The sequence below is a fragment of the Paroedura picta genome, chromosome 3 (assembly GCF_049243985.1).
Source record: "Paroedura picta isolate Pp20150507F chromosome 3, Ppicta_v3.0, whole genome shotgun sequence".
Lineage (NCBI taxonomy): Eukaryota > Metazoa > Chordata > Lepidosauria > Squamata > Gekkonidae > Paroedura > Paroedura picta.
The window spans coordinates 145,511,888-145,539,561 of record NC_135371.1 but is presented as its reverse complement, the minus strand read 5'-3'; the positions used below and the strand labels follow the sequence as shown (position 1 = coordinate 145,539,561).

General features: G+C 41.0%; 1 protein-coding gene across 1 annotated transcript; it reads left to right on the top strand.

Moving 5' to 3' along the window:
• The first annotated feature begins 3,953 nt into the window (after positions 1–3,953).
• PSMD12 (proteasome 26S subunit, non-ATPase 12) lies at positions 3,954–27,674 on the top strand. Its single transcript, XM_077328403.1, has 11 exons — positions 3,954–4,188; positions 8,273–8,332; positions 9,520–9,648; positions 14,619–14,726; positions 15,492–15,596; positions 19,833–19,982; positions 20,120–20,254; positions 21,967–22,079; positions 23,050–23,224; positions 23,742–23,819; positions 25,312–27,674. Exons 1-11 carry the CDS (start codon positions 4,081–4,083, stop codon positions 25,519–25,521), a joined length of 1,371 nt encoding a protein of 456 aa, XP_077184518.1. The 5' UTR covers positions 3,954–4,080; the 3' UTR covers positions 25,522–27,674.

The window sequence follows — 27,674 nt, the reverse complement described above, 5'->3', positions numbered from 1 at the left end:
CAGCCGGATTCTCCCCCCCCCCCAGATACATTTGCCAGTTGTTTGGAACCAGTAGCTGGATGGCTCAGGCAGAACTATCTGAAAGTCAACGCAAGATGGAGGTCCTGTGGCTGGGTATAAGGGAGCAGGATCAGGAAGTGTGCCTCCCATGCCTGGATGGGATGCAATTAACAGCTGTACTGGTCACCAGGAATTTGGGAGTGATCTGATGCCTCCCTTTCAATTGAGGCTCAGATCACGAAAGTAGCCTAAACAGTGTTTTTCCACCTTCACTAAGCACGACTACTAGTGCCCTACCTGCCTTTGGAAGACTCGGCCACTGTGGTCCATACAAAGGTCACTTTCAGATTAGACTTCTATAAATTGCTCTACACAGGCCTGCCCTTGTATTTGACCCAGAAATTGCAGCTGGTGCAAAATGCAGCTGTGAGGGTCCTCACTAGAACATCTTGGAGGGCCCACATCCAGTGGGTGCTGCGACAGCTACATTGGTTACCAGTCTGCTTCCAGATCAAGTTCAAGGCTCTGGTTTTGATCTTCAAGGATATATGTGGCCTGGATCCCACATCTGAGGGACTGCTTATCTGCTTATGTCCCCTGCAGAGTCCCGCACAGATGCAGCTCTTCCGCCAGGCGTTTGGTTGAGGCCAGGGCGGTGACCGGAGATGGCATTTTTGAATCCCCCCCCCCCCATTATCTGCCCCTGAAGGTACAGGATTATAGGATCATTGATGCTGACCTGGCTGAAACAGTTAGTAGATTGGAGAAAGTATGCCGCCACTTGTCTTTTGGCTTCTATTTTTAGCCATTATATTTTAAGTGTTTTTATGGGTTATACGCTGTATGGGTTATACGCTGTACTGACTTCTAAATAACTGAACATATAGGCCTGTAAAACATATTTAGACTGTGTACACTTAATCAATGTTAATATGATACTGTAAGTATTAATAAAACATAAAGCCACAGTGGCAATCAAATCAAATTAGATCCAAAATCTGAGATAGTACCTCATTTAAGTCCAAATTATACATGCATTTTTCAAGAGAGTTAGTATTAATTTGGAAATATTCCCTCATTTCAGTTAACACCTATCAATATAATTCCTGTTATATTTTCCCACTTTGTGACCACACTACAGCTAGTATGGAAGAACACACTTTTCTAGTGACCTACTATAATTTAGTCATTGGACTAAGTTATCCCACAAAACGCACCAAATTATCCCACAAAAAGCACTAAATGTTTTAATCAACTTAAAAAGCAAAAGGCTGATATTTCATGCTTACAAAAAATATAAAGAAATATAAACATATGTTGAATAACAAAAAAAATAGGCTAAGTATATTCGGCTTCAACTCAAAATAAAAAATGTGGAGTAGCTATTTATCTAAACTATCCACAACTAGAATAGAAAAACTAGGAGATTCAGAGGGAAGATATCTAATTCTAAAAATGAGACTCCCCAAAAGCAAGGTACATATTAGTAACAATATGTATCCAAATAATGCAAAAGTCAATCTTTTGGGGGAGTTTTTTTCAAAAAATATTGGAGCTTTAGATAGAAAGGACAGCCCTAATAATTTTAAATGTGGGAAGTTACTGAGAAATTAAACATACAAAAGATCAAGATTTTACATTCTTCCCAGACAGACATCAAACATATTCAAAAACTGACAAAAAGTTTAACATTGAACCTACATGCACTTTGGAAGAAAATGCTGCTGAAACTGACAAAGCTTTCTTCAGAAACAACATTTTCCTCACAGTTTTAGTGGCATGGCTCATGCCCATTGTTATGAAAAAAGGGGGAAGAAGGGAGGCATTCTTGTTATGTGATTAGACAGATACTTCTGACCAGAGGAAACCCCTGAAAATAGCATTCTGAACTATGGATAACTGTTTTTTTTTAAAGAAAAATGGATGGACATCTCCAAATGTGTTTCAGATACTGTGCATTGGTACACTGGCAACACACAAAAGAAATATGAGGTAGAAGTCGACATATATTTCACCTTTCCCACATGGCTATGCATTAAAACACACAATGCACTGCATTCCTTGGTTTTCACTCCTGAATAACAGTGTGAAAACAGTTCAAAAACACCTTAAGTAGCATGTGTCACATCTGTCTAGCACTCAATGGAATATATAAAGCATCTGGTGACTTGTATGGTTTTGCTCTAATCTACTGAGATTTTACATTCTTTCCAGACAGACACTAAACATATTCAAAAACTGGCATGTGCTGGGTATCAAAAAATTTAACATTGAACCTACATGCACTTTGGAAGAATATGCTGGTAAAACTGACAAAGCTTTCGCTGTTTTAGTGGCATGGTCCATCCCCAATTGTCATGGGAAAAGAGGGAGGAAGGGAGGCATTCTTGTAAATGTGACTAGAGATACTTGTATGAACAAATAAAGCTGTTATATACTGACTGTCCATTAGTACCTCCATATCATACATTATCTTATACATTTCTATCCGACCCTTTCTCCAAGGAGCAGCGAATGATATCTGGTTCTCTCTTGCCTTTGGTTTATTCTCACAATAACCTTGAGGAAGGTTCGTCTGAGAATAACTGACTTACTAAAGGCCACCAGCAATGCAATCTTTTACTTATACTCCCAATAAAATAGTTTTATGATTACACCACCAGTCATGACTTTCACAGCACAGTAAGAATTTGAACCTTTTGCTAGATCAGCATACCATAGTTTATTCTAATATGCATCTCCCCATATGTTAGGTAATGTGTTTGTTTCAGCATGTGGAATTTTGAGTTAGCCTGCGTCATAAACAAATATATGAATAAACAGAACATGAAGATGAATACTGTTTTCTTCTGTCTTTGTAACCTTATGCCAATTTGAGGCAAACTCTGCCTTGTGCTTTTATGTATTTCTTCCTATATTCTCTTCCTCTTTCCTTCGCTTATAAACATTCACGGAGAATATACTGTGCTGACTGATTGTGCAGAAGGGGGAGGCGGAGCAGTTTACTCTCTACACAGCACACCAGACTGGCTTTCTCGTCATTCATTCAGTCGGCCGAGAAGGGTCTTTTTCAATAAATGCCCACTGAACTCAGGCAATACAACGAATGCCGGAAGACGAGCAAGCCTGCTACAGCCCCAACGACCCGCTCAGGCGTGCCACCAACTCCCTTTGTCTGTACCCGACCTGCATAGCCGAGATAAGCCCGATCGTGTCAGATGTCGGGAGCGAAGCACGGCTGGCCCTGACGAGCACTTGAAAGGACGACCAGGGGGATGACGCGGGAGGGCAGGCGATGGCAACCCCCCACCCCCTAGGGTCTCCTGCCTGGCTGCCAGACAATCTCAGCATCTCCTAGCTGCATTGCACACATGCCACACGACACGATACATCAATCATCTTTGTGCTGCGTGCAAGACTGTCTGCCACGGTCATAAGGAACGCAGCGAGAACATTAATATGGGGAGTTATTTTTAAGCACCTGGGTACAACACGTACAAGGAATAAAAACGAGGGTTGTTTTTCTTTTTTGAATATGTGTGTGTGTGGTGAAGTAGTTTCCATCCCTGCGAAAACAAGCAAGAGGCGCCAACATGCAGGCAAGAAATCTTCCCTTCCCTCCTCTTGCTCGTCTTCCGGCATTCGTGTGGCTCCCTTCCCTCCTCTTCTTCTTCCGCAGCAAGTACCCGCTGCCTATGGAACCCCCCAAGCCTTCAACATGGACCTCCAGATGCTCCTCTCCTGCGCAGGAGCTCCCATTCCCCCGGCGCGCGACGAGACCCTCCTTTGGCCCTCGCGCTCCCTCTCCCTCCCTTCCTCCGTATTATTTCCAGTCCTGTGCCTCCGCCTCCCTCCTCAGGGAAGCGCCACGTGACGTTCGCTACAGAAACGTTTCCTTAGCTGACTACCGCAGTGCCTGATACCCATCTAAAGGGAGCGGGACGGGCTGTCTTTTGCGCTGCCTAAGTGACGGGAGTCTTCAGGCTTCCGGTTCCGGTGAGACGGTGTGCCTGTTTCAGTGACTGAGCGGCTGCGTGAGAGGCGAAAGGAGGGGGGCGAGGGCCTGGTCGGAACTCAGCCATGGCGGACGACGGCGCGGAGCGGGCCGATGGCCGCATAGTGAAAATGGAAATGGATTACAGCGCTACCGTGGACCAGCGTCTGCCCGAGTGCGAGCAGTTGGCCCAGGTAAGGCCCGGGCCCCGCCGCCGAAGGGGCTGAGTCATGGTGCGGCCCAACCTAGGCCGCACCGGTCCTTGATTCCCCGCGGACGACCGTCTCGCGAAAAGGCGCTGACACGGCGGCACGGGCCAGGCCAGTCGCGGGAGAGAGGATGATGCCAGGCTGGTCTGTTTGGCGGCGGCCGTCTTGCCCACGGGAGGCAGCGGTAGAGTGCGGTTGCCGACTGCGCGGGTGGCGAGGAAGCCCTCCCGCTGAAGCGGCTGTGCGGGAGACGGGGGGAGAGGATGGCACCTTCTCCATCTAGATTCAAGTGGCTGCGCTCGTCATTTGGCGGCGCTGCCCGCCTATTTGTCGGTTCGATCCGTTGGCATTATTAGGGTAGCTGCTTGCATGGCCTGGAAGACAATTTGTTTGATGGAAGAGGCTGGGAAGAGGTCGAGAAGGAATACTCAGTTTCCAAGTAGATAAGAAGCTACAACAGGTGTAAGCACAATTAATCAGTTGGGTTTCTGGATTGTGATACTTTTTTGGGGGGAAATTAATGTGGAGCTTGTGTACACAGCGTTATTGTTTCTGCCTTTTTGCATAGCGTAAAACTAGTGTAATAGTTTCTGTTGCTTTCAGCAGAAGTCAAAACTGCCTGAAGAAGGTACACGATACTAAGCTAAGGGCTTTTCTAATAGCTTTTAGCTGCTTTGATTGACATAGACTGTGCTGTGCCCTTTGTTGGCCATATGTTGAACACATCCATCACATTGCTGGTTGGTATTTCTGACAACAGATTTTTATAGTGTTCCTGGCATTATGTGGAAAAATAGTTTCTTATAAACCTGGCCTGGGGGTGCCGGTCTCATCAGAGCATGGAAGCTTAGCAGAGCCAACCCTGGCTGGTATTAAGATGACAAACCACCAAGGAATACCAGGGGCACCAAGCAAAGGCAGGTAATAGTAAACTGTCCCTGAATGTCTCTTGCCTTGAAAATCATATGGAGTTGCCATAAGTCAGCTGTGATTTGATGGCAAAGGGAAGGTATAATTTGGTAACAGCAAATGCACATGCAGTAAATGCATGCTTTCCTTATTTACTTAAAATTGTAAGCCTTCAATTCCCCTGAGCTAATTAAAGGGAATTGTCCTTTTTTAAGTTAACTTAGCTAACATCTGCTTCATACCTATTTGGCTTATTGATAACCAAACCATGTTATCAGCATACAACAAGGTTGAAACTATCTGACCCCAAAGCAGGAAGAAAAAAGAATCGAGAGGCTATCTCATGTACTGCATAATTAATAAAATTGGATCAAATAAAAAGAGTGCCAAAATAAACCCAAATTTGACATATTGATGCTTATTAATACTTTCCCTAAAATATCCATTTACACCTACTCTGACCTGTATTGATTACAAGAGGTCTGTGAATTAACCAAATGAAGCATTTATCAATATCTCTCAGCTAACATCCCACAAATGATCCCTGTTTGTTGAAGCTAAGCCTGAAGATAAATCAATGCATCTTGCAAACAAGTTTTTTGAGGATCGGTGGACAATCATATTGGTTAAATAGTGCAATGCAATTAATTGCCCTGTATTATTTATGTCCTTACAAAAGTCTGCTTGTTCCTCATTAATTAGCTCATTGGTTTATTTTTATGCCTTCAGCTTGTGTAATAAATAGTGAGAATATAACTAACAAGCTGCATTTAACAAACTATAGGTTAGAGAATCACTACTATTATAAATAAAAATTATAAATGAAAAACTAGCAATAAATCTGATTGTGTAAAAAAATACAACGGGCTCTAGGAAACTGTTGCTGGAAAAGGGCTGCCCAGACATGGGTGGCCAGGAGAGATACACCCACATATTTTGCCCCCCTATTCAGCCTGCAGGAAACCCTTTGTTTCCACCATGGCTGCTCATCTCCAGACTATAAAGATCAGCTCCCCAGGTGAAAATGGCTGCTTTGGAGGGTGGACTCTGGGCCATTGCACCCTTTTGAGGATGCATTCCCGAATCTCCCTGTCAGTTGTAGGCAACCCTGGACTAGCTGGCTCAGGCCTTTGAGAGCTGTAGGCTTCGGGGCCCCTCCTCCCCATGCCGCCCAGCATCCTGCATGAATGAAGCCAGGCCTTGAAGGGAAGGGGTGGAGTGTGGAATCCTGAGCAAGATCTGCATTTGGCTGTGAGTGGGGGATATTCCATCAGTAGGAAAAAGGCAGCAGTTCCTGGAGAGATCCCTCCGACCACGGGGCATGCTTGTTAACTGGTATGCCGTCCTTGATCACAAGTGCTTTTTTATTATTAGAACTACCATGCTTGGTCCAGTTTTATGGAAAACGTCACGTCGGATTAATGTGTAAATAATTTCGCACAGATTGGCGCCCATTATCCAGAATTTTGTTTGAATGTTTCAGCTGGCATCACCTGGGACCATCTTAGTGTAGTGGTTAGGAGCACTGACTTCTAATCTGGTGAGTTATGTTTGATTCCCTGCTCCCCCACAGGGCTTGTCACAGCCCTGTTAGATCTGTTCTCACAGAGCAGTAATTTCAGAGCATTCTCAGCCTCACCTACCTCACAGGGTGTGTGTTGTGGGGAAAGGGAAGGTGATTGTAAGCTGCTTTGAGTTTCCTTCTGGTCGAGAAAAGTGGCTTATAAGAACCAACTCTTCTTCTTAGTTTTTTCATCCCAGTTATTATTTTTCTGTAACTGGCTGCCATATAGGCAGATCCAAGTAGCAAAAGTTGAGCTGTTGTTTGAATCAGTGTGGTGCAATGGTTAAGATTGTTGAATCAGTGTGGTGCAATGGTTAAGAGTGGTAGAATCTAATCTGGAGAACCAGGTTTGATTCCCCACTCCTCCATATGCAGCCAGCTGGATAACTTTGGGCTAGTCACAGTTCTCTTCAAGCTTTTCTCAGAGTAGTTCTTTTAGAGCTCTCTCAGCCCAGTCACCTCACAGGGTGTCTGTCTGTTTTGGGGAGTTGTCATGAACCCCAGTTCCTGACCCATGTTTGGAAGGTATCTCCTGGGTGCTCTTTTGCCACTAGGAAAAGGCAGCCAAGATACTCCTTTGATGTGCCTTCCAAGCGATGCAAGGGTATGTAAGATGCTTTTTCTTGCTATGGCAGTTTGCAATGGTGGCAAGAAAAGAAACTGCTAATAGTATTGAGAAAGCTCGTTGCTTTCTCTCCTAGGCCCATTATGCATGGAGTGGAAGGTCCGCATTCGGGGTGGAATGGCGGCAGCTAAAATCACCAATTATGCACACTGCAGGTGGCAGCCGGGTGCAGAGTCAACGTATGCTGCCAAAAAAGCCGTGTTAGCGAGATGCGGAAGAAAATGGAGCTTCCCGGGAAGAGGGTGCAACCAGAAGCAACTCCGGAGTAGCCACGTGCATAATCTCTAGGTTTTGCCGCCGTTGCATTCCGTCCCGTGCATAAGCGGTTTGCTTCGCTTCTCCCTCCTCCGCGTTCTCCATGCCTCCGTTTCAGTGGCCGTGCATAATAGGCAGTAGTGTGTGTTTGTTGGGGGGTGCACTGAAAAATATATTGTGAGAAGTTGCTCTGCATGTTTCCTCTAATAAAGTATTTCCCAGAGTTCTTTGAATCGTCATGGGAACTTAAATTGTTCTGTACTGCCCGTGTAACGTTATTACTGAAATGTACCCAGCAGAATAACTTTATTAATTTGTGATATAAGACTCCAGTTCAGGATTTCAGAATGTTACTCTTTAGTTCAGCAAGGGATTTAGTCCATTAACTTTGCTCAGGAAGTTAGCTGTGACTATTACCATTGGAAAAGTTGGTTGCAAGTAATTTCAGCATCCTTGTTTTCAATAGGTCATAGTCATGATTGACTTTAGCTAGACTGAGAACCTGGTTTGTACAACAGAAATATGGATTATATTTAGAATATATTTATGCCTCCTTTTTCTGCTCATAGTATATAGCCGTCCTTTAAAAATTTTGAACTCAAAATGACACATTGTAATGTCACTTTGATAAATGACTTGTTGACTTTGTAGAGCTAGACGTCCTCTAATTTGAAAGTAATTTTCCCTTATTTTGGACAATATGCTTTTTATTTTAGGATGGAAGGCTTCAGGAAGCAATTGAGACTTTGCTGTCGCTGGAGAAACAGACTCGAACTGTAAGTGATCTACATTAAACAGCTGTTCCTTTTTTTAAAAGTCTGTTTTGACTGTACTCCTTTATCCATGTTGCAGGATCTTTTAATGTGAATTATAGTCACTCCTGAATACATTTTAGCCATATTATTGTACTTGTAGTTAATTCTTCTCTTGAAGATCAAAATAACAAAAATTGGCTCTTTTCCTACACTGCCAGTGAATCTTAATGAATGAGATGGGAAAACAGATGATGGTAGTTTTTTTCTAGGCCAGTGGTTCTTAACATTTAATCCACTACCACACACCAAGTATATAGCATTATCATTAAACTAGCAGCAAAGCCTGTTGCATCAAAAAATACAATGGGTGCTAGAGGTTTCCCCCTGCCCCGGGCAGGCCAGATGAGGTCTGCAGAAGCTCAGCAGGTCTTTTTGGGACAGGGAGGAAGCGTTGCTTTTTCCTTTGCCCCAAAAGGCCCACTGCGGACCTTTTTGAGGGGGGGGGGCACTGGTGGGGACTCTGTTCCTCCCACCACCATCCTGGCCAGCACTGGTGGGAGCTCCCTCTCTCCCTCCCCTATCCCCAGCCACACTCCCAGAGGCCCACAGTCCCAGGCCCTCCATCCTCCCTCCCAGCTCCCACTGGCTGCCTATCTTACCGGGAGCTGGCACTTCTTCCATATGGAAGTGGTATGCAGCTAGGGGAGGGACATCCTTCCTGATTGGCCGTTTGTTGGATGGACGGCCAATCAGGGATTGGACAGCCTACCTGATTGGTGGTTAAGCTATGAGTCCCAGCTCCTCACAGCACCCTTTTTACCATTTTATTTATATGTTCAGATGCCACCTACATTAATATAGTTTGCAAGATAAATAGTCTCCCTATCTGCCAGTGGTAAAAGAAGGTGAAGAATCTCTTTCAATAGTACTTTGTTACTGTGTCTGTGAAAGTAGAACATACTAAGAATCTTAGTCCTGTCTTTAGATATCCCAAATTTCTTCCTGCTGTGGTCTTTATTGTAGGTCATGGGGAAAAAGTTGTGACTGTTGATTCCCCCCCCCTTTTTTTTGTTTGTTTGTTTGTTGCTAACTTTGAAACTGAGCTAGTTTAACTACTTAGGAAATTACACTTTGAACATTTTTACTGTTCAGAAACAGTAGTATAATTGTACTGTGGTCCAGAATTAATTACTTGTTCTTCTCTTTAGGCTTCTGACATGGTGTCTACATCTCGCATTTTAGTTGCTGTAGTAAAAATGTGTTATGAAGCAAAAGACTGGGATGCCCTTAATGAAAATATTATTCTTTTATCAAAGAGAAGAAGTCAGTTGAAGCAGGTAAGATTACACTGGGAAGGGATGAGGCAAAAGCTAAAATTGACAAATTTTGACTACATTTGGCAGGGTTCATTTATTTGAATGGCCATTAAGGAAAAGCTTTCGGCTGTACATGGGCAAAGTCAAAAACATCCTTTTTACATCTGACACTAAGTGAGTGGGTTTTATAGGGTGGTGGAAGCCTAACCTATCTTGCAGAGTTGTTGTGAGGATAAAATAGAGGAGAGAATTACATAAGCTACATTGTGTTCCATTTGTGCAGAAAGGTGGAGAATAAATGAAGTAAATCCTAAATATAGCTGAAGATGAGTTGGCAGATAAAAAGTATATTAGTTGGTGGAGAGGATATAGGGACTGCCAGGAGGAGGGAAAGACAAAATAATTGAGGAGGAAATAAGACACGTCTTTATGGGTCCCTCACTTCTGTTAGTCTAATTATGGTGCAAAATGCAGAGAGCATTCAGTCATTCATTTGTTTTTTTTTCCTTTTGTTCCTGGGAGAAATTACTGTTAGTTCTAAGGGCCAGAGGAGTTGGTTCATTCCGTTAAATATCCTAGCTATTTTCACTTGCTTTCTCTAACAAGATGGCTAGCTGTTCTTCCATATAGCTTAGTGAAGATTAGCTTTCTGCAATATCTTTCCATACTTTTATTGTATGCCTTAGTGGTAAAGTTTGGTTTGGTGACTAATTGGATAGTGTGTGTTTAAAGTAAAAAGTTATGAATCATGCATGTAGTAGTTTTGAGCCATGGTCTACATCATATCCTACTACTGATATTAAAAAACACTTGTGAACTGTGTGCAGTTTCCAATCTTGGATGACCAAATGGAACATTGCTGTTAAAGTGTCAAAACATTGGAAATTTTTTTAAAAAAAGAAATGGGGTACGCATCTGTAGAATTGTCATAAGTTGTCAAAAGACCAGCAGGTTGTCCAGCCTCTCTTTAGATTGTTGGAGTCTTGTCTTATGAGTACTACATAATTGGGGACCCTAATACTAGCTGAGGATCTATAGAAGTTCCTCTCGTTGCATTATTTTTGTGGTAGCACTGTGGTTCTACAGCAAGCTCCTGAAAGGCACAGAAGGTCACCTTGTTCATTCCTAGGTTTTGAAAAATCATTCTTTTGAATGGATATTTAAAACTGATTGCCAGTTATTCTGTTGCCTTTTGTGCCTTGTAAATTGTCGCAGTTGCATCCTTGTGGGGTTTTTTATGGGTCATTCATTGCCTTGTAAATCTTTTAGGGGGGGCAGTTAATAAAAGCACAATTCATGATAATATAGTGAACAAGACAAACACTTATATAGGGATGAATGTAGTACAAGGCAGAATGCATGCCAAACTAAGTTCATTCAGAGCTAGGACAGGATATCTGGCTTTCTTGTGCCTTCCATGGTTGCTAATATTGTAAACTAACTGGAATCCTTTCAGGAGTGCAAATAGAATTTAGAATGCCAAGCAAAGGAATGAGGTAAGTAAGTCTTGTGGATAAACAAAGGAACTTCATGTAATTTAGTTATGAAGGTTGCCATGTGAGCTTTTCTTCCTGATGTCTCTTTTTCTATAGTCTGTATCTCTGAGATGCAAGGTGAATTATAGAATACAGAAAGAGAAAAAATATAATCGCACAGCTTGAACATGAACAATGTAGTAGGAGTGGATGAACAAAATTGAATAATAATACAAGCGCCATCTTGAATGTACTGTACAATGTGTATAATGAACAAAACAATAGAACTAGGAATACAAAATTAAATGACAATGTGAACAGCAAATTGCCCTGGCTGGCCTTGTGTCAACAATGCAATACAATATTGTTTTGTTATTATGATTGCCAGTTTGGTGTAGTGGTTAGGAGTGCGGACTTCTAATCTGGGATGCCAGGTTCGAATCTGCGTTCCCCCACATGCAACCAGCTGGGTGACCTTGGGCTCGCCACGGCACTGATAAAGCTGTTCTGACCAAGCAGTGATATCAGTGCTCTCTCAGCCTCACCCACCCCACAGGGTGTCTGTTGTGGGGAGAGGAATGGGAAGGCGACTGTAAGCCGCTTTGAGCCTCCTTTGGGTAGGGAAAAGCGGCATATAAGAACCAACTCTTCTTCTTCTTCTTCTTCTTTATGATTTTTTAAATAAAAATGACTATTTTGCACTTTTGGAAGCATTATTTACTGTAGTTTCAGAGTCACAATTACACAGCTCTCTTTTTTCCTGGTCTTTTTTCTGATATAACTAGGGACAGGCAGTCTTCAAGTGTCTCTCCATCCGTAGTTAAAGTTGGGGCTGGTTCCAATTAGCTGAATCTCAGGCTTTCTTAACATCTGCCCGAGCAGAAGCCTCTTCTCATTTGAGTTAAGAATTCACCTTCCCACCCTTTTGGCATCCTTTGTCGTACCTTCCCAACTGAAAAGTCCTCCAGCCCCTACCTGTTTAGCACCAGCTTATCCACAATTTCTGATGCCTCAGTGGCATCTTTGGCAGTCCCTCAGATACACTGGATCCAGACCGTGTATGGCCTTAAAGGTCAGATAAGTATCTTGAACTGGATCCGAAAATCAACTGATAGCTGATGCAGCTGCCTTAGCACCAGCTGGATGTGGACTCTCCAAGGTGACCTCTGCCAGTGCCTGCATCTCTTCTGGGTGCTTATTCCAACAGGCAGGGGCCAGGACCAAAAAGACCCATACTAACCAAACTGAAACTTTTAAGAAAGTCAGACAAGGATGTCTCTTGGCATCTTAGCGGTTCAATCTTTACATAAACAATGTGGTGGGTTATAAATTCTGCCCACGTAAACGTGCCTTTTTCCACCTAGCAATTCTGTTAGGTGTGGAAGATGTGGTAGCTATTGTGAGAAGAAACAGCTCACAATTAATTATGACAAAACTAAAGTAATTGCATTTGGCAGGTGCATGAATAGTGGAACTGGGGGGTAAAGGGGAATAAGATTGAACAAGTGGATAACTTTATATATATTTATAAGTTGTGTTGCAGGATAGTGATTCCAATTCAGTCCATTGCAGTCCGTTGACTGAGCATGTTGAAAGGACGTCTGCTCTGTATTAAATTTTCTCTCTCACAGGGGTGGTTCTCCTGATATTTGTGGACTACAATCCCCATGAGCCCTTGCCAGTTGGCCATTCTGGCAGGTGCTGGAGTCCATGCATATCTGGAGAGCCACATTTTGGCCACTCTTGCTTTAAATTTTATATTCCAGCAGCTTTAAAGTTATACCATACCAAATTTTTAGTTCCGTTACTCTATGGCATACAGATTGAAATTAGATTAGAAATTGGGTTCTGCTCCCTACAGTTAATTTAATGGAGATACATTATCAAGCTGTAGTTAAAAGTGTTTTTGCTGGAACCCCCTATCCAATTACTATGCATTGTGAGACAAGACTCATATTTATCATCAAACCTTAGTTTTTGGAGGGAGGAATTGTGTGTAGTGGGAAAGTGTAAAATGCAGTTAGCTTCTAATTGCTGAATATACTGCAAGAGTTAAAGCCATTCTGTGGATGGCAAGAAAGTGCTTTTGTGCTTCTGGAGCAATACACACTGTCTCACATGTATTGTTATATTGTCTCTTGTTAAAGACAGATGTGATATATTAGGAATTTTTCCCTATTCTGATGTTCTAGTAACTATATTATTTTGAAATTGATGTTTTCTAATGATATAGACTGATTGCAAATGGTTGATAAATTTCTAGCACATGTTTTAAAATACTTGCAATAATTTAAAGATTTATTTATTTCCGCCCCTTCCCCCCCCTGAATCCTACCAACCTGTGTTTAAAGGGGTAGGGAGAATATATATAGAACACCTCCAGTATCTGTAATATCCATTCAACAGTATTGCACACAGCAGTCAATTTGGAATTTATAATGTTGACTGGTGGAAGAATTGTCTGCTGTAGTTTGAGCGATGGAGAAATCTGATACCAACAGAATTTGTGTAAAAATTATATTTTTACTGTAATCTAAAAAATAAGATCAAAAGTGGTCTTGCTTTAAGGATGTTAACATTTTCTACAGCTGCTGAATCTTTACAAAGATTGGTATCCTCTGGGAAAACTTTAGTAGCAGGTATTTAGAATCTTAGTGTTTATAGGTGTTCTTAACACCTATAATAATATTATAATAATAATAGTATAGGTTCTTAATAATACTACATGGTTCCCAACCTTTCTGAGGCTGGGGACCGGCAGGACAGTGGGCTGCGCCCGCGCCCCTCACATGCGCAAAAGTGCAGCGCATGGCGATTTCGGGCGCGCATGGCGATTTCGCGCATGCGCAATGTGTGGGCGCGCCCTGATTCCCTCTCCCCGCCCTCCCGCAGTAAGAAATTTCCCGGGCCGCAAGCTTGCGGCCTGGGAAGTTTTTTACTGTGGGGGGACGGAGAGAGGGAGCCGCGGCCCGGCGCTATGGCCGCGGCCCAGCACCGGGCCGCGGCCCGCAGGTTGGGGACCACTGCTGTACAATAAATAAAGCTACGAAATTTTTAATTTAAATTGCTGTTATAAGCCTGATTTCCAGTTACAGAAACTCTGAATAAGTTATCCCTTAATAGTGAAATAAACATAATTCTTCTAAAGGCGATCCTTTAGCCCAATAAGAAGTTTTGCCCTTTTGCGCTTCATTTTGTATTGATTGTGAATTTCTTTTTACTGTGCAGCCTTGAAAAGAGCTGCTGAAATGAAAGCAGTTGAGATATCTCTGCCATTTTGTGTTGTATATACTCTCTACTCTCCATCTATAAACAAAAACAAATGTTACTGGTCACTTCTTTGGCTTACAATAAACATATTCCCTATTTTTCTTTCTTTGAAAAGATTATCTGTGGATGGATACTTGTGTAAGAATCAGCCTATTTTGATGCTTGAATAAACAAAAATGCTATTTATGAAGGATTATGTTGATGTGACATATGTTTTTTTGTTTTTTTTTTTGCTGTTCATATTAGGCTGTTGCTAAAATGGTCCAGCAGTGCTTCACCTACGTTGAAGAGATCACAGATCTACCAATCAAATTGCGATTAATTGACACACTGCGCATGGTTACAGAAGGAAAGGTAAAAATTCTTCCTATTCTAAAACTGTATTATTCCTAGAACCCTTCCCTTAGAACACGCATTAAGACTGCTGCACATCTTTCAGGTTACCAGTTTGTTTATATGGTATAGTTAATTGGAGATTTACGATGAAGACAAAAGCATGTCAGTATTATCTTGAGCTCTTGGTTTGCCTTATGTTTATCTCCACTTAAGTTCTCGAGGTCTAACTAATAGAAGTTTTATATGAGTTGTTGTAGTCTTTTCATAATTTGGCATTAAAATGGAGACCAGCAGACAGGGTGGTCTTTTAGGGTTGAGGCATGGTACATGGATGAACAAAACTCTAGTTCAAAAAGTTTCTTCACATATATTCATTGGTGATTTGCCGTGTTTGAGTACTTAGGCTAATACTGAGAGACAATTCAGTCCTAAGCCAAGTTATACATCTCAGCATGCTGGAATGAGTTTAGATGGGTGTGACTCTGTGTTGTAAATCTCTTATTTAGTGAGGGCTCAAGTGCCAGCCTCTTCAGACAGTAATTTCTGTTTTTTTGTTCTTAAAATGTATCTGAGTCAGCAAGCAGTCACCCTAATATGCAGTTAGCCTTTTAGATTCTTCTGACCATCTACAGATCTAAGAATTTATAAGTGGCTTTATCCCTGTGGGAACATTGCTGCACAGATGCTGTAGCCTAACATGGAATGATCATGGTTCAAGATTCTAATATAGCTTACTGTTTTCTTAAGCACTTTGCATAAAGGAAACCTTGTTTTGTTTTTTAGATTTATGTTGAAATTGAGAGAGCTCGGCTGACTAAGACTCTTGCAACAATAAAAGAACAGAACGGTGAAGTAAAAGAAGCTGCCTCAATTTTGCAAGAACTTCAGGTAGTGGCCCAGGAATGCTTAACATGGAGTGAATAACATTTTTACAAGTACTGACTATTTTGACATAACATTTTATCATTTTGGCCTTTTGTTAAAAACTGTGCACCTTAATTTTTTGTAACATATTTTAGCTACAATGTGTGTTGCAATAGGTTCCAAAAGGTTCTTTCAAACTTAGCTGCCAGTCCAAAGGTTGTTAGCTTCTTACTGCTGTTCTCATTGACAACTGAAAACAGATTTGTGAGCAGATGTCGAAACAATTCTGGCAAGATTTAGGTCTAAGGAAGCATCTCTAGCTGGTCTATCACTGGATCATGGAAAACTTAGCTAACACAGCTCAAAGGGCAAGTTCCTTCCTCGCAGCCAATTAAGCCCCTACATTTCCAGAGGTACTGCGCCCCACTCTCACTTCCACTGGCCAGCTGGATACCTCCAACCAATGCTACAATTATGGTAACTAGCACTGCCAGTTTATGTCATCCTTGGATGCCTGCTTTTTCCTTTCAGATTGTCTCAAACTCTTGAATGCCCATTCTGCTGAATAGCTCCCAGCTAGTTGGACCATTTGTCTCTCTGCTTTGTAGGATGGCTTAGGTAGATGGATCCAGTGAGGATTGGGGGCTATCATCATGGAGTTCCCAATGGAGGGGCTTGGTCCCTGTGGGTTCCATTAGGTAGAGGGCAGGACAGAGCAATAGCTTGAGTATCAATCAAGCATAATTATATAATTGGCAATCCTTGTTCCCTACAAGTACTGGATAACACAGCTTTCTCCCTCTGAGGTGGTGTTCATCTTGAATGGGCCATTTCCCACAATTCACTTAAGAAGGAAGGAAACAAATTTTTCCACCTCCTGTGAGAGTCACCCATCTTATTTCCTTTCCTGTCTCGATAGGGAGAGCAAGGTCTTTCCTTTAGCAGCAGACTAATTGCTATCTTGTATTCCTTTTTCTCCTGTCCAAGCTTCTCTTAGTTAACTAACTTTACCTCTCTTCATTCTTGCTCATCCTTCCCTTGTCTCTTCCCCTTTTCTCTCTATTGGAGACTAAAATAAGGGGAAGGATGATCAGATTGAATTGAAGGCTCAAATTTACAGTGGCAACAATTTTAGAATCCTAACAGCGTTCCCATAAGTTGTCTTTATAGCTCCAAAACTGATGATGGTTTTCTGTCAGATGATAACTTAGAGCCATCAGTTATGACTAAGGTTTCAAGTCGATCTAACCTTGGTGCAGTCTCCTCAGGAGCAAACTGCAAGAATGTGGGAGTGCAGACTGCAGCACTAAAACATCATGCAATGAAAAAAGATGTAGGAAAGATGCCAGAGGATGAGGAGTCATCTCCAGGAAGTGGCAGCCATTTTGATGGATCTTCTGCAATTGCCATGGAAAATGGCTGGATGCTGCCTCAACAAGGAGACCTCTGAGCTGCACCAGTCTTCATCAGCATGAGAGATTGATAGTATTAGCAATCCCCCCCGGAGGCCATTATGAGGGAGGTGATCACCCTATTATTCATTCAGCAGCCTTATGATCCACATGAGAGGCGTGGGCATTTGCAGCTGCCCCCCTTTCCTAAGTGAATTAGAAGAGCATTCTAAACAGCCCCCCCCCCCGGAGATTATATGCAGCATGGCCAACAAAGCAGTCAGAAATAGGGGAAGATCTAGCCCCACTTTTCTGCCTGATGACCCATCTGACTCTGACAACCAAGAGGAGGGGGAATTTTTCTCCGATTAAGAATATGATGGAGAAATTAAAGTCCCAGAACAATCTTCGAGATTTTCAAAGTTGAGAATTTTCAATATCTTTTGTATGAATCCTTGGCTGCCCTTAGATTTAAAAGAACCCCTAAATACTGATGAATAAGCACAAGGACCTGATCTCATTAATGGTCCAGAGGGGAGCAAATAATATTTTGTGGAAATTCCTGAGAAACAGATGGAGTTAGAATTGTTGTGTCCAATGTTCAACAAGTGTTTTCCTGTTTTTATTCTAAAAATCTACAACCTACTTTCTTATGCAGTAATGCTTCTCCAGGTGCTTCAGTTATCAGGTTTGTTTCCTGAAGATGATCAGGGGTATATCAGAGACGCTGGAGATAAAAGATCCAAAATTTTGTTTTAAAAGATCCATGAGGCAATATCTATGTATTTCAGAGCAAACCTAGTTGCATCTCTTGCGGCTAGATAAGCCATGGCATGGATTAAAGGAAATTGCTAATCACCACTGTGAGATGGTAGGTGAATTTCCTCCAGGCCAGGCTGGATTCTGGAGATTCACTTGAGCATGAAATTGGGGTCATTCTGGGTAGACAGGTAGTTTTGAGTTCCTGCTTTGTACAGGGGGTTGGACTAGATGACCCTGGAGGTACCTTCCAACTCTGATTCTATAAAAGATTGCAGCTTATCCCAGAAAACAAGAGGTTACTTGAAGGGGCAAACAGAACATTGAAGGATTGACCTTCTCTGCATGTGCCACTCCAGATGCAATTATATTATCAATTCAGGGCCCTGGCATCTGAATTGGCAGCCAGAAGGTTTCTCTTGACTCAGAGCCTGGCAGGGCAATTTTTGTTCCAAGTAATTATGGCAGCCTACCACTTCCAAGGGGACACATTGTTTGGGGATTCCCTTAACAAAATGCTAGTTCAGTGGTCCCCAACTCCCGGTTCAGGGACCGATACGGTCGGTGGATCAGTTGGTACCGGGCCGCGACTCCTCATTCTCCTCCCCGGCTGCTGCCTCGGAGGATCTGTTGGGAATTAAAGGACCACTGTGCTGGTTGAAGCTGGGGATAAACCAACAGGTCTAGCAGTAGACAATGCTCAGATCATAAAATTCTTGGTGATTATTCCTTTAATTCCCAACAGATACTTCCAAAGTTCAGACAAAATTCTAAAAGTGGTTCCTTTAACCCATGATCTAGCAAATTCAACAACAGATGAGAGAACAAACCTGACAGAGGATGTAAACCATATATAGCACGACTTGGCCAACATCCCAGTGGGGAGTTGTCTGCTTCATTTCAAATATACATGGTACAATCAAATGGGGAACAGCTGAGCAACAGAGGTTGCATCTTCAGGTTACTCCGTCCAATTTCAACACACACACACACACACACCGGTGTTTGGATGAGATCAGCCATCTCTTCCATATCATCAAGTACCACAATCCAAAACAATCCAAAACTTACTTTCTTTCTTTCTTTCTTTCTTTCTTTCTTTCTTTCTTTCTTTCTTTCTTTCTTTCTTTCTTTCTTTCTTTCTTTCTTTCTTTCTTTCTTTCTTTCTTTCTTTCTTTCTTTCTTTCTTTCTTTCTTTCTTTCTTTCTGTTCCCCAATAGAATAGGTACTGGAGGTCAATTTTTGATCTAAGATTTCTGAACAAATTTCAGACAAGGCGTGTGTATATCCATCTGTAGCTAGAAGTTTTGGTATGGTCCAGCTCTAAGCAACAAGCATTTCCGGATATAAGGCCCCAAGTTCAATGTCTACAGGAATTTGGGTTTGTAATAAACTTGAAAAATAGCTTGCTAGAACCGTGTCAGGCATTACAGCATCTAGGGATCACCTTCATGACAGAAGAAAATGGCAGCTTCCATTATAAAAAGCTAGTCCAGTTCCCTAATGCTTCTGTCCATTTTAATGGGTCTGTTGATATCCAAGGTGGACACTCTACAATGGGGAAGACTTTACTCGCACCTTTGTAATAACTTCTAAGGCCTTACCAAAAGGATTAGCCTATGAGAAGGGATTTGGCTGTCAAGGCTCCCCTACAGGTGAAGCAACAACTTACATGATGGAGCAAGGCAGCCAAGCTACCTCAAGGAAGGAAGCTTTGTATCTAGGAGTATACAAACAGATATTTGCCAATGCCAGCTTGATATGGTGGGGTGCCACCCTACACGAAGTGCTTGTGAAGGGTCTGTGGAACAGATAACAAATAAACAGGTTGACTTGGATCCAGACTAGCATTTCTGCATGTGCAACCTTATCTCCTCCCCCTCTTGCAGGACCCTGAAATCCAATTCCTGGGTGAAGATTTTAATTCCTAAGCATCAAATGTTTACATAGCTGAAGTGTGGAATTCGACTGCACCATAATTTAGGATTTATTTATTTGTGTGATGCAGAACTTTTAGCTAACTTACTAGGACACATCTTATGATTTACCTGTAAAACAGTTTAATGGATAAACTGGAGATATAATCTATTAAATACATTTTTCATTTTAGGTGGAAACATATGGATCAATGGAAAAGAAAGAACGTGTAGAATTCATCTTGGAACAGATGAGGCTTTGTCTGGCTGTGAAAGACTACATTAGAACCCAAATTATTAGCAAGAAAATTAACACCAAATTTTTTCAGGAAGAAAACACAGAAGTACGTCTGAGAGGTTTTGCACTACATTTGTTTATGCAGATACACATGTTTTTAATAGATTTCTCTGTTATGGCTTGTGGGGACAGTCTTGACACGTTCAGAGTGTCTCAATTAATGACGTTTTCTCAACATTTCAGAAACCCAAACTGAAATACTACAATTTAATGATTCAGTTGGATCAGCACGAAGGTTCCTATCTTTCCATTTGTAAGCACTACAGAGCTATTTATGACACTCCGTGCATTCAGGCCGAAGGCAACAAATGGCAACAGGTAAACAGAATCTTTCACCATATTTCCCCAATTGTTGATCCAGAAGGTCTTTTCTGAGGATTGAGAGATCCTTGTGATGGACACAAACTGCATTAACATGGGGGAACTGGGTGAAAATGGTTGCATCCTCTTTCTTTTGCCTCAGAAAAGGGAGGAAAAGGACATGTTTTACCAGATTATTTGCACATGCTTTTCTGTGGGATCCAGCTCCTGTACAATTGTCTGTTGCTAGTGGTGGAAAGTACTGTCAGGTTTTATCTGACTTATGGTAACCCTGTAGGATTTTTAAGGCAAAAGATGTCTAGGGGTACTTTGCCATTGCCTGCCACTGTGTTGCATTGCTGGACTTCCTTGGTTAAATATTAACCAGGACCAACTCTGCTTGGCTTCTGAGATCTAATGAAGTAAAGTTCGCTTGGGCCATCCAAGTCAGGTCACTGCAGTCTGTTAAGGGAAGTGTTTGTACTTTCAATGTGTTGCTCCTCCCCTTTTGATTTTGATGTAGGACTCAAGTTCCTTTTCCAGTACTGGCTATTCTTGTGTGCTGTTGCATCACACTGTAATCAGATTTCGCGCAAAAACTTGGTTCTCCTTCTATTTGAATTTTGTCTCTTATCTTAGGCAAGGGTGTTGTCCAACATGGTGCCAGTGGGCATCATGGTGTTTATCGACACCTTACCTGGTGCCAGCCAAATGGGTTTTAGAAAGTGAGTAGGTGGGTCTTTGCACAGCAGGTCTTCTGATCAGCTATAAGAGATTTGATTGGATGTACAGATGTTTTTTTTAAATGTTCCTTCGATAACAGCTGCAACCACAGCACGAGGGCCTACATTGTGGTAAGTTGCAGCAGCTATTTTGTGGGGGTCTGCAGTAGGAAGAAGAATTAGTAGAAATTACCCCATCCCTGCTGTTAGCAGAAATTTTAGGCTGGATACAATCTGGTATGTGTCACAAGTGTTCCATGCAAAAGCCTGTGTATGAGGCGACCCAAGTCTGGTGATTGGGGTACTGGTGAGTGGTGACATGATATACTAGTTACAGTGTTAGGCTAGAATCTGGGAGAAACCCAGGTGCATATCCCCACTGTTCTATGGAAGCTTACTGGGTGAATGTGGACCATTCACGTACTTCACAGGATTATGAAAAATTGAAGGACAACAATATGCTGACCTGAGCTCTTTGGAGGAAGAGTGTAATCAAAATGCAAAAATGGGAAATTTCTCAAATTAGGCATTTGAGTTTGATGGCATCCACCTCAATTTTGGCTACATGCATCTGATCCGGGGCAAATGCATTGCATTGCTGGTGCAATAAGTATGCCAATGAGCCTGATTCTTGTATGAAAAATTATTATTAAAAGGAACAAGCCGTGTGAGAAATCACAAGAGCCAATAAATGATTTGTAAATCTCTTGGAACCCAAATATTTTCTGTAGAATTCTGTAAGTTCTCAAAAGCTCTGTGTTTTTTCACTTCCCTCCTCCTTCATGGTATTCATCTGCTCTCAGCATTCTGTTCTCCCTTGTCCTTGAGTGTTTTAGTGGTCTGTTTGTGAATGAGTTTTTTTTTTAATTTACATAGTTTTTTTATTTATATAATAATTTTTCTGTATATTTGGGGCTTTTTCTAAATATATCAAACATAACTGTAGGTAGCCTGGTTTGCTGCTTTTGTGGATCTCTCTAGTAAATACTTTTTCTTCTTTGTTAACAGGCATTGAAGAGTGTGGTTCTTTATGTTATCCTGTCACCTTACGATAATGAACAGTCTGATCTGGTACATAGAATAAGCAGTGATAAAAAACTAGAAGACATCCCCAAGTATAAGTATGTAACTTTTCTAGTCCTCTATTCTGTTATAACAACATAGTTGGTGTGAGAATGTACCAGAAAATAGCCCTGTACAAATATCACATGAAGTGCAAAATCTGTATTTTTATGGACATTAAAGTATACCTGAAAAATGTATTTTAAATATATTGAAAAATGTGGTGAAGATACTTGAACTATCACAGTATTTACATTTACAATATTTAACATAATGCCTGAGTTTGTATACAGCTATTGTATGTACATGTAAAAACTGGCATTGACAGTTTTGTAAAGGACTATTTTGTTTAGATCACGCCAACTTTTTTAGTTTATGTTCTGCAGTCAACATACATGCAGATCTGCAAATAAGAGTCTGTGTGGGCGTACTCTTTTCTCTGAATTGGTATTTAAGTGTCTATCTTTGCAAACATGAATGGTAGGGATGGGCACCAAGTGGCTCACGAACCAAAATTTGGGCCGCCTTCCCTGAACATTTTCCCAACTTTGAGGCACTTTGGTTTTGCTGTTCATGCGGAGTAGTGTGTGATTCACTGGTCTGCTGTTAAGTTCAAATGGCTAACCATCAGCCATTTAACTCTAACCACTAATCAGCAGATTAATTCAGCAGTTAGGGTAAAATTGCCTCCATCCATTTAAACCTAACTGCTGACCAACAGATTCGCTCAGGTGTTAGGATTAAATGGCTGGCAGCCATTTAACCTTTCCTGGGTGATCCTCTTCCCTTCTGATCACAGTGAGACGCGGCTGGTGGAAAAGAGGAACCAAACTCATTGGCTTGTGCAAGGCCCTTTTGGCTTGGTTTGTGGTTTGATTCATGAGCTTCCCCGAACTGCCCTTTTTAGGTTTGTAGCTATTCCTAATGTGTGGCTTAAATACACTGCAGAACATTTAAATGCAGTTTCCTAAGGTATAAGAAAATAACGTTTCTACCACCCATCTTTGGGGGCGTTCTGTTTTTTAACAGAGATCTTTTAAAATTATTTACTACTATGGAATTGATGCGCTGGACTGCCTTAGTTGAGGAATATGGAAAAGAATTAAGGGAAGGGTCTCTAGAAAGCCCTGCAACAGATGTATTTGGTTATACAGAGGAAGGTGAAAAACGATGGAAAGATTTAAAAAACAGAGTTGTGGAGCATGTAAGTACAATCTGCTTAAGACTATTAATTAGAATTGGGAAGGAAGCTGCTAATGGCTATTGTCACCCATACTGTCATCCTGGGTAAAATATTTTTCATAAATAGGTCTTACTACAACTTTCCTTGGTTATTTTGGAATTAATGACAAATTTTATACCAGTTTTGTTCAAGTCCAAATATACTGATATTTTAACAGAGTTTAAGGGCCATTTTAGTTTGTTGTATTGCCTACTGCAATTCCCTTTATAAATACTTTCATAAGCTTTTAACCTACTGAAGATTCAGGCTGCATTTTGTGCTTATGTGTGTGTAGAACTTGTAGATCTCTTTTGCTAATTGTAGTGTTGGCATGATTAATCTGAAAATGTTTTGTACATTTTCTGAAATCTCCAATTTAAATGATTTCCTTTTACAAGCTGTATAGAGTCTAAACATGCTTCAGTTCTGATACGACTTTATTTTATGGAGACATTTTGATTGCTGGACTATAATCTTATATTCTACTTTTTATTTTTAGAATATTAGAATAATGGCAAAATATTATACCAGAATCACTATGAAGCGAATGGCACAGCTCCTGGATTTATCAGTCGATGTAAGTGGTGCTCAGGTTTCCTTGGTAATTTTGTTTATTTGAGGTAAAATATGTGACGTTTGTTTATAGTGACTGTTAGAATAACGCTTTGGAGTCCTCTGGGTTCAATCATAAAGGATAGTGTGCTATTGTGGAATTTGACTTAACCAAATGAGCTATCCTAAACAGGTATATTTGAAAGTCTCTTTCTGTTCTTAGAATTAAGCCCATACTGATTAAGTCAGTAGGAGATTGTTAGCTGCAGCTATCCCATGTATCTTGTCATTATATGGAGTTTTATCCCTTACAGCAGTGGTCCGCAGCCTTTATTAGGCTGCAGACTGGCGGGGGGGCGATCCGACTGCTGCGCATGCACGGCAGCCCATGTGCAAATGCACATGCGCAACAGGTCCGCCTTTGCACCATGTGCAGTCACAAACGCGCATGCGTGGCATTTCACGCATATGCAGCAGGTCTGTACATGAGCATTTGTGTTTACGCTGGTGGCCACGCTTCCTTCCTTCCCTCCCCCCCCCCCCCCCGCAAAAAGAAGCTTGCCGGGCCGTAAGCTGATCGACCATTTTTTCGGCCAATTTGCTTGCGGCCTGAGAAATTTCTCTCTGCGGGGGTGGGGGCAGGGAGAGGGAGCCGGGGCCTTCGTGGCCCGGCACCAGGCCACGGCCAGTGGTTGGGGACCACTGCCTTACAGTCCACAGTGTCCACCCAGTTTCCACTTTCAACCTTTTCCATTTGTACATACAATTAATGTTCTTAGTTCTCCCTTGTTTCCAGGGGCAGCTAGAAATATGGGAATGAATATGACTGGATTTCTTATGTAACCGGAACAAGTTTTCTTACTCACCCTTTGCAAGTGTTGCAAACATTTGTAAATCTCCGAGGATTGTTTCGTGCAAGATACTTGCCTTGACTTGTGTGATTATTTGGCAGATTTTGTTTGAGGGCACAATATCGTTTCCATGCCAGAGTCACTGTTATAAAGGACCATGTGTATGCAACAACCCGAATTATAAATTAGCAAAACTGAAGTGGCTGGACCTTGTTCCTTATTTCTGTGATATTTGCTTTTCATTAAACATATTTTGAATCCCACAATTCATTAGAAGAAAGTACTGAGTTGCAGATATTTCCTGTGATTCCATATTTTGGAAAGGATTCTGAACTGTCCTTTATAAATGTGGAAAAGTTAATTCTCAGATTGCAGGACCAATTTAAACTAATAGTACAAGTTGTGAAGCTGAATGGGACAATGAAATTACTCTTTTTTCCATTTTCCCAGTGCAGCTCCAGTGAGAGGAGAGAAAGAAGGAAGCAATCTTGCCCGCTTCCACCTCCCTACTGCAGCTTCCCAGCTCATGTAGCTGTTAGTCCTTGTGTCTGTAGATCACTGGATCCAGCCTTCTGTTCTGAAGTCTTTCAATAGAATTTCATTCCAAGTTTGATGTGTGGATTTCAGTTTAAATACCTAATTTAATGCCATTTGTTTGCTTTACAGGAATCTGAGGAGTTTTTATCCAACTTAGTGGTGAATAAGACCATCTTTGCGAAAGTAGATAGGCTGGCAGGAATTATCAACTTCCAGAAACCCAAGGACCCAAATAACCTACTCAATGACTGGTCTCACAAACTCAATTCACTGATGGCTCTAGTTAACAAAACTACACATCTCATTGCCAAAGAGGAGATGATACATAACCTGCAGTAATATGCCTCAGTAGCCTTAATGCTTTAGGGAGGCATTGAAAATTGACCATAGAAAGAGACTTCATGCCACTGTATATTCGTTTTTGTTTTTCATCTCTCCCTTCCAGGACAAACTTAGTACATAATCACTCTTGAAGAATTGTTGACAATTAAATTCTTTTGATTATTCATTTAGCTTATAACAATTTTTTGCTGCAATTGATGGAACAAACACAATAAAAACTGTATTGCCTGTGTAATAGAAATGGCCTTTGATTTATCCAAATTTTGATCTATCCAACAAATATCTGTATTCATCTTTCTTGATTATCTTTTTGCTTTTCCAGATGTGCAAGTATGTTTTAATATATTCTTTTTATAAACAAATGAAACAAGGTGCTTCTAATGTTATCCTGAAGGGCAAACTGTGAATGAGAATTTCAACTGCAAAACTTCAGTTATCATTTTATTTCTTTCCTTCTTTAGTAAGGTAGTTTTAAAGCATAATGTGATGTAATGAACAGCTCACTTTCCTTTGTGCTATGGGTAAAATGTCTCTAATCATTTGCTTAAATTAAATTAAGCAACAGTAATACACTAGTATTTTCCCCCAAAAGCTAACATTTCATAGTATTTCAGATAGTTAATCTTTTATTATGTTCCTGACAGTTCCTGACATCTAGGCTGCTTCAATAATTCTTAAAACATTGAAGTGAAAGAAGAGTGTAGATAAGATGAGCTCATATTTAATATTTTGTTTTGGACTGTCATTTTATAAATGGCCACATGGCCTGGGCTGTGATCTCACAAGCCTAATGTCAGATGCAAGAGTTTCACCCCCTAGAACATTTTTTAATCAAAATATGATCTGTGTTTGGATTTAAAACTAATTGTATTAAACTATTTCCAGGTTGTATTTGAAGATCCACACTTTTGGAGGTAGAGATCAACATTTGTTTGTGGAACTGTATCAGGTGCTTGACCCTTTTTACTTAGATTAGAATGGAGTCAGCATTTTAGGGATGTTTTATATTTATCTGTAAGTGCCTTGGATACCTTGGACCCCAAAATCCAATGCAACAACTTCTTTCTGCTCAAGACGCTGTTGAGCTTGTATCCTACTTGGTACTCTATGTAGCAAAGTGCTTTTAAACCCAAAGGATATTACGCCTATGGCCCTTGGCAAAGGTTCATGCTATTGAAAGAAAATAATCAAATTGAAGAAAATACCTATCCTTTATGCTTTTTTAAAATCCCATTTTGCAGTTGCATGTGGAGACACATTTTGTGCAGATACGGTGTAAGATATGCCAGTGTGAGAAGGAACTTTTTGTAGTAAGAAAAAAGGGAAAAGTAGCCTCTTACACTGGTGCAGAATGTGATATGACAAACAGCAAGAGCTGGAAAACACACATCCTGACAGTTCTCCCTGCCAGGTAAAGACTAGACATGGTTATGGAAGTGTAGAAAGTGTTTTCAGGTTGCTTTCATATCTCTCCCCCCCTTATCAGAATATAGTTAAAAGGTTAGATGTTACTATATAAAATGTAATGACTAAAAGGGTTAATGAAATCTGTGAATGCTGTCTTGTAGGTATTGCATAAACTAGATGCAAGGAAGTGTGTTGTGTTTCCTACCACTTTTGGTTTAAGAGGAGAGAATGTATTGAATACATGTAGCATGCTGGGGGGGGGAGGGTGGTGGTGGTTTACACATTTATAGAATGCTTAAAGAAAATTGCTGCAGAATGCTGGAAATGAAACATACAAGAAAACTGTTAAGTAATTGATCAATTCCTTCATAGTGCAAGTAGCCATTTTTTCTCTCAAAAGGATTGTTTTGCCAAAGCTCAACACATGACATCTTTATATTATTTCTCAATATGCTTTATTCCATTGAATAAGTAGCTCCCTAAAACCAATGGAAATTAATTCTTGGAAAGAAACTGCAATTTGTAGGAGGTTATTTGTTGCTATTTGCGCTATGAAGGATTTGATAAAGTACTTAATAGTTATGTTTCACTTACAGCAGCTTGTAGCCATTTTATCTCCATATCTTTTTATTGTGTATATATATATATATATTGTAAGACTAGCAGGTTTAGAGAAAATGACAGCAGGCATTTACATTGGAAGATGGAAAATCAATAAAGATATGCAGATGATGTAACTGTTA